Source organism: Orbilia oligospora (assembly GCF_000225545.1).
Source record: "Orbilia oligospora ATCC 24927 unplaced genomic scaffold scaffold00054, whole genome shotgun sequence".
In the NCBI taxonomy this organism is placed as follows: domain Eukaryota; kingdom Fungi; phylum Ascomycota; class Orbiliomycetes; order Orbiliales; family Orbiliaceae; genus Orbilia; species Orbilia oligospora.
The window spans coordinates 3,222,766-3,229,636 of record NW_011645611.1 but is presented as its reverse complement, the minus strand read 5'-3'; the positions used below and the strand labels follow the sequence as shown (position 1 = coordinate 3,229,636).

Sequence of the window (6,871 nt, the reverse complement as noted above, 5' to 3'; positions counted from 1 at the left end):
AGGAGCGCACAAAGCCGGTTGAAATTTGTCTCTTAAATCTCGCTGTTAAAATATGTTTAATATTATGAATTCCTATAGTTGAGGGCCTCGACGCCATAGTTTAGCCAGTCAGATGATAGATACTTTGAGTTGTGTAATGAAAATTAGAGGGGAACCGTGCCCCTCGATTTCATTTGTAGTTAGATTGCTGCCCTAACAGGTATATTCATACGAAATCGTTATCTCGGTTCGGGTATTTCCTCCGAAAAAGTACACTAAATCGAAAAGAACAATCGAAAGCCCTCTATCGTAGACAGCCTGATTTTTGGAAGAGCTCGTTGTTGGCCGAATCGGTGTTGTGGCGTCCTTGACAAGTCTCGGACGTCAGTGCGACACAGGCTTGCGACGATGCGGCATGAATTCCGACGAAGTTGTGGAAATGAAATTAAATGTCACTACATGCAAATGTGTACGTACTTACACATGATGGCATGCATACGCACAGAACATGGGGGAAATCTGCAGGAGCTCGTTTGAATGAAATGTTTGGATTCAGGTCGCAGGATGGATCAGATGGCTCGAAGGTCGGTCGAGAATTCGAATGTCTAGAATTCAAGTCCAAGTGTCTCTCCGGTTCTTAGCTAATTAGCTTATATTGCTAATATACTATGCTAATTACCAGCTAGTGAGCTATTAGTGCCTGTCTGTGAAGTGTTTCCCCTTTTTCCCCAGTTACTGTATGCATGCGGTAGCGAAATTTAGCCCTGTCAACTACTGTCAACCACACCTCCCAGATTGAACATAATACAGGTGTCCACTGTCGCGCGGGCTTCACCGAATCCCTTCAGCATGAATATGGCGGTGCGACTGGCGCCTCTCTCAACTGATGATCACGTCGGCAGCGAGTGTGGACATTCCTTATGCGGATACCCGCGATGGCTTCAATGAAAGCAGGTGAGCAAATGTCCTAGCTGCCTTCGTCAATCTCAAACAGCTCTATTCTTAGAGCATCTTGCAATTCAAATCTTGCCGTTGGCTAAAACCCCAACAATGGGCGCCTCGCAAGAGATCTCTATCAGTCGTGCCGCTGGGTGGTCGAATTAGTCTGGATTCCGGAACTCTCGGCATCCTCATTCAGGAAAAACTACCAAGCAGCCAAAAAGCCTCCATGCGAATTCGAGACTTGGCCGTGAAAATCCGACCTTTGACCATTATGCGATGGGCGTTTCCCGCCTTTTACGAGGCGCAATGTCCCCACCTGCTTTTTTCCGACTGCTGAAACAACTTTCTGGCCCAATGGCTTTTCCAGATGGCTCTGCTGCGACAACCGTCGTTCGCAGACTGAACACGAATTTTTTTTTTTTTTTTTTTTTTTTTTTTACTTTCCCCTCCTTCATCGTATGAGCTCGAAGGGAGCATGCCGGTAACGCTAACTATTACTGCGTACATGTGTAAGCGTACATACATCTTGCAATGCCGCAGGGATTTAATACAGGAGCATCAAGTAAGTTCTCCTGTGAACATGATGTAGTATTAGGGTGTGGGTTCTTAACTTACCCAACTCTGAGGGCATCCCTGACTCTCAAATTTTCGATGCTGATCGAATTCTTTACAAGAGAGACATGTAAACCGATTCACAAATTTTAATCTTAGGTGGGACCCCGAATTTATTTATTTATTTATTTATTTACTTGTTTATTTAAAATTGGGAACGCTCGAGCTTCGAGGGTCACGCCGACGGGACAGACGTGTATAATCTCGACGATTCTGCAAAAAAAAGCCTTACCTGCAGAAGGAAAGCCTCAACCAAGCTGTCATCTGCGATTACTTGACAGGCTACAGGTCAAATTCAGCATGTGCAGCTAGCAGCTTGCGGCGTTTAGTCTCACAGCACCTTTGAGTCCTAGCCAATCGGACGGTGGGGCCCCTATTCACATTTGGCGTGCCTAGCAAATTTTCACCCCTGTGCTGCTAGACGTTTCAACCAACGGGAACCCTGTGCTCCGCCTCCCAAGGACGGCTGTCTAAAACTAGGTATAGGTTCACTTCTAACCGCCCCACCAACACTTTTTCGAATTAACCCTAGGAAACTTCCTTCTGATAGCTCGCCATTGATTGTGAACCAGGAACAAAGAAAAGGTAACGATGACACGTTAATACCTGCCCAAATTTGGACTGGTCAAAGCAAGTTTGATTGGGCCGCTATTTGGGCCCATGGGAATGATATGATCTCCCCACAGAGACTCGCATTCGCTAGCATGGCTAACGGGGTTTCATTGGGTTTCATTATGCCCCTTCGCTGACCTTATTAGGACTTTTGATAGTCAAATAAGAAATTTATGATGGGCCCCTATCCAGTGAGGTCAGTGAGGCATGGATGCGCTCTCGTGGATGACTGTGCAGCGTGCTCGAAACCACAGTGCATAGGGTCTGGATGTCACTCATGCGCTAGCAATCCTGTGGTGCCGTATATTAGGAGAAGAGCCGCCGCCCATACCACTGAATGTTTCTTGAAGTATTCTCCCTTTGGTATGCCAGTTGGCTTCTAAAAACAACAACTTTTTATTTTCCTCCCTTCTCTTTTCCTTTTTGTTAACTCTATCTCTTATCGACGCAGTGCTTTTCAATTAGTAGCACTACGCCGAAGTCACTCTTTACCGTCCTGTTGTTTCATGCGAGTGTTGAACATTTTTTGCAACATCGCCAACAATCTTTACAATTCGTTTCTTTTTGACTAACAAGTTCGGCGAACTTTTATCATTATAACTGTTACAATTGCGTTAAAAATACCCGTTTCATCCGTCTCTAGCATACAGCACAGTAATTGATTTTTTCTGTGTCTTTCGATTCATATCCATCTCGTTTTATTTACATTCATTTTTCAATTTTGAGAAGTATCTCAAATTGTCCTGTCTGTTTTTTTATATCTAGCAACCATGGTTCGCATATCGACACTCATTTCTGCTGTGGCAGTCGGATTCAGCTATATCGACGCTTTACCGACAAACCCTTTCGGGCTTTCCGGACTCGGAGGAGGTGTTAGAGGAGAGATTGCTAAGAGAGAAGTTGTACTATCGACAATACCAGACGGTATCAAAGCGGTCACCGGCAATGGACCTGTCCCTGTCCGATTGGACTTCAAAGAATTCATCAAGGATGATACTCGAAGAAACCTTTACATTTTGGCGCTTGACAGAATGATGCGAAAATCCCAATCAGATCCAACTTCGCATTACCAGGTTGCCGGTATTCACGGACGACCATATGTTGCCTGGGACGGGGTCAGAGGTGGAAACAATGACGGTGGATACTGCACACACGCCGACATCATGTTCCTTACTTGGCATAGGCCTTATCTCGCACTCTACGAAGGTATTCTGTACGCAGAAGTTCAAAAGATTGCCAAAGAGTTCAGAGCCGGAACAGAAGACTCGACAAAGGCCTTGGCTGTCGCTCAAGATTGGAGGTGAGTTTTATATTTAACTTCATTAACTCGGTTGCGTTCAATTGCTTGCATTAGCCCAGCCTGGGCGGCTTTGCGTGTTTGGCTTGTCGCTCGCTTCCAAGCAGCGCCAAAATGCAACGCTTTTGACGTCCCGCAACACAAAGATAAGTAAACTAACCCTCGTTCTCGATTAGAATGCCATACTGGGATTGGGCTTCTGATGCTACTATCCCAGAACTCATTGGAAATACTCCTCGTGTCACTGTTCGACAGACAAATGGACAAGATCAAACAATCGATAATCCATTGTACAGCTACAAGTATAATTTCACAAATGCCAGGACCCAGCAGAATGAATTACCCAGTCAGCCATTTAACTCTGCAAGACAGACTACCCGTGTCTCAATTAATACTTTGAATGCACAGCTTGCCAACATTGGTAGCAATCTTAGAGATCGTGTGTTCAACTTGTTGGCAGATACCGGTTATGCCAACTTTGCTAGGTTCTCCAACAAAGGAACAACCACAGCTGTGAACGGCAAGGTCGACTCTTTAGAATCCGTTCACGATGTCATTCACGCCACTGTCGGCGGTGGATCTGGAGAAATGGGCTGGGTAGACTATGCTGCTCATGACCCATTGTTCTTCTTGCATCACGTAAGTTTCCGACAAACCAAACCAAACCAACCCTACCCGGTGAGCATTTCGAGGTGTACAATGCTAATTCAATCTTTCAATTTAGACCAACATCGACAGACTATTCGCCATGTGGCAAGCGGTTAACACGAACAATCCAAATGCATACATTAAGCCGAATGACCCGTATACCAGCACCTATGGAACTTTCGCCATCCAGCGTGGTTCTAAACTCAATTCTACCGCCCCACTCCCACCTTTCCGCAAAGCTAGTGGCAATAACTTCTACAATTCCGATGATGTCAAGTCGACCAAGTCTTTTGGATATGCTTACCCAGAAACCATTGACTGGGATAAAAGCCCTAGTGACTTTATTAAATGGGCCGCGGAACAAGTGAATTTCAAGTACGGCCAAGGCGCCCCACCTGGTGTCCTCACATCCATTTCTTCTGCCACAAATAGCATGTCGAGAACCTCTAGCAGGACCACTACCACCTCGAGCCGTGTTTCTACTACTTCTTCCCGAACCACCACAACTAGCGCACGACCCTCCACTACCAGTTCTACCAGGCCAAGCACTACTCCTGTTAGGACTACTACTTCTGCTCGTCCTACTACTACTTCCGCTCGTCCTACTACTACTTCCGCTCGCCCCACTACCACACCCTCCACCACCCCTGCTAGACCGGTTTCTTCTACTACCACCGTTCGTACTACTTCCGCAGCCCCACCTGTACCCCAAGTCCCAACCACCACTAGCAGGCCGGTAACTACCAGCAGACCAGCAACCACATCTTCTGTCGCTCCCCTGCCAACATCCCCAGTTCAAGGAGGAACCCGCCCACCACGTGGTCCACGAACCTGCTCTAACACCCCTTGGTACCTCTGGTTCTGGTCTGGTCTTTGGGACTGTTTCTTCGAGGCCCGTCGTCAACACCAGAACCAGCATCAGAAGCGCTTCGATTTGAGCGACATTGCTGATGTCGCTGGTGATGTTGTCAACACCGTCGCCACTGTTGTTGAAAATGCCATTGACAGCATTCCTGATATCAAGGACCTCATTGACCACGCCTCTTCCCTCATCAGCGGTGATCAATACACTGAATACGTCGCTCAGATCACTGCCGAAAACAACGCTTTGGACGGAACCTTCACTGTCTACGTCTTCATTGGTGACTATGACAAGGATCCAAAGACATGGCCGCTCTCCAAGAACCTCGTCGGTCAGCACTCCGCTTTCACAAACATTGGCGGTGGACATCACTTCACCGGCGCCGGAACTGTTCCTTTGACTTCTGCCATTATTAACCTTGTTGCTAATGAGAAGGTTGCAAATCTTGGCCGTGCTGCTGTTGTTCCTTACCTCAGAGATAACCTTCACTGGGAAATCGCCACTGCTAGTGGTGAAGCCATCCCAAGCAAAGACGTTAAGAACCTCAAGGTTGGCATTTTCTCTTCCGATGTTAGGTTGCCATGCGTCGATTCCTCCCTTCCATTGTGGGGAAACACAAAGCCCGAGTACGAAATCACACAGGGTAGGCCCGGTGGTCTCTGCAACGGCGAGAGCATCGTCTAAACAGAAATAACAAAAATCAAGTAGTTATGTAACACCATCCTCATTTGCGATACCCCCTCAATCGTCATTCATCGTTTTTCTTTTTTTTGTCAATGTGCATTTTAGCATCTTCCAGCCCGATAAAAGTACCTACTTAGCAAGTAAGGTTTACTTTTTTTTGTACAATAGTTATATTTCCTTTGTTTTTTGTGTGCTGATTTTGCTTTTCTCCATAATGAGCCGGTTTGGAAAATGATTTTGAAAGAATCTCTAATCCTAGATGTTTAAAAAGGATCTACATATATCTTCAAAGCTTTTTCATGTTCTCGATCTTCTTTGTTCGTTTCCTATGTCACTCACTCATCTCCTTTTCCATACCCCCCTTTTTTTTCTCTTTCACTTCTTATAGACCGCTGGAGAGGACTGGAATAGCTTTGAATAATACTTAATTCAACAAGAATTTGATACCTTCATACTGAACCGACTCAAGTAATCTTCAATCACCAGACATTTGGTTGTCGTTTCTAAACACGATGCGCATATAACATGACCCACTCGGTCAATAATTCTTTGGATGAGGAAAAAGGGGCGAGATAGAAAAGGAAATTAATCTAGGACAATATATATATATTTCCAAAAAAAAATAACATCTAATCTACAACAATGGGGATTCGCGTATCATCTCCGACTACACTACTAGCCCATCGATACGAAGCTTAAGTAAGGCAGAGCGGACGGGATACCCTGTGTGTCTTCGTTCTATGGTCGTAGATATCAATTTGTAATTATTGTGGTTATTTGTGGGCTTTCGGAGCTCTTGGGATGGTTTATTGAGCTAGGGTTTCTATCAAGCTAAGCGGATTTGGGAGTTGAAATTCGATGTGAAAAAATAGTCTAGAGAATTCCACACAAGTTTTTTAGTGCCGAGACTGAGAATTACAATCAGCTGCAGTCAAAAACAAGAACATGAAAACCCGAAACCTCGGAGATATATACATTATAGAATTCCTTAAAAGTGCCCCTCGCCCCCCCTTTTTTATTTTATTTTATCTTTATTTTTTTCGTCTTCTTTTCTTTATGTCGCTATAAACAAAGGCAGCTTGATGAAACTATATTTACATTGTTAATATTTGTTAAGGGCGAAAAATCGAGAAGAAAAAAAAACGATGTATTATTCCCCATACCAGCTCTATTATTACTGACCTGATTTTTTGATAATATATCACCGGCATCTGGTACGACCGTATACGCGTACA

At 44.9% G+C, this 6,871-nt stretch overlaps 1 protein-coding gene across 1 annotated transcript; it reads left to right on the top strand.

Moving 5' to 3' along the window:
- Positions 1–2,915: 2,915 nt before the first annotated feature.
- Positions 2,916–5,636, top strand: AOL_s00054g968 (uncharacterized protein; the record flags this gene model as incomplete). Its single annotated transcript, XM_011122284.1, has 3 exons — positions 2,916–3,445; positions 3,619–4,081; positions 4,167–5,636. The coding sequence occupies 3 exons, from the start codon at positions 2,916–2,918 to the stop codon at positions 5,634–5,636; spliced, it is 2,463 nt and encodes an 820-aa protein (XP_011120586.1).
- Between the last annotated feature and the right edge of the window lie 1,235 nt (positions 5,637–6,871).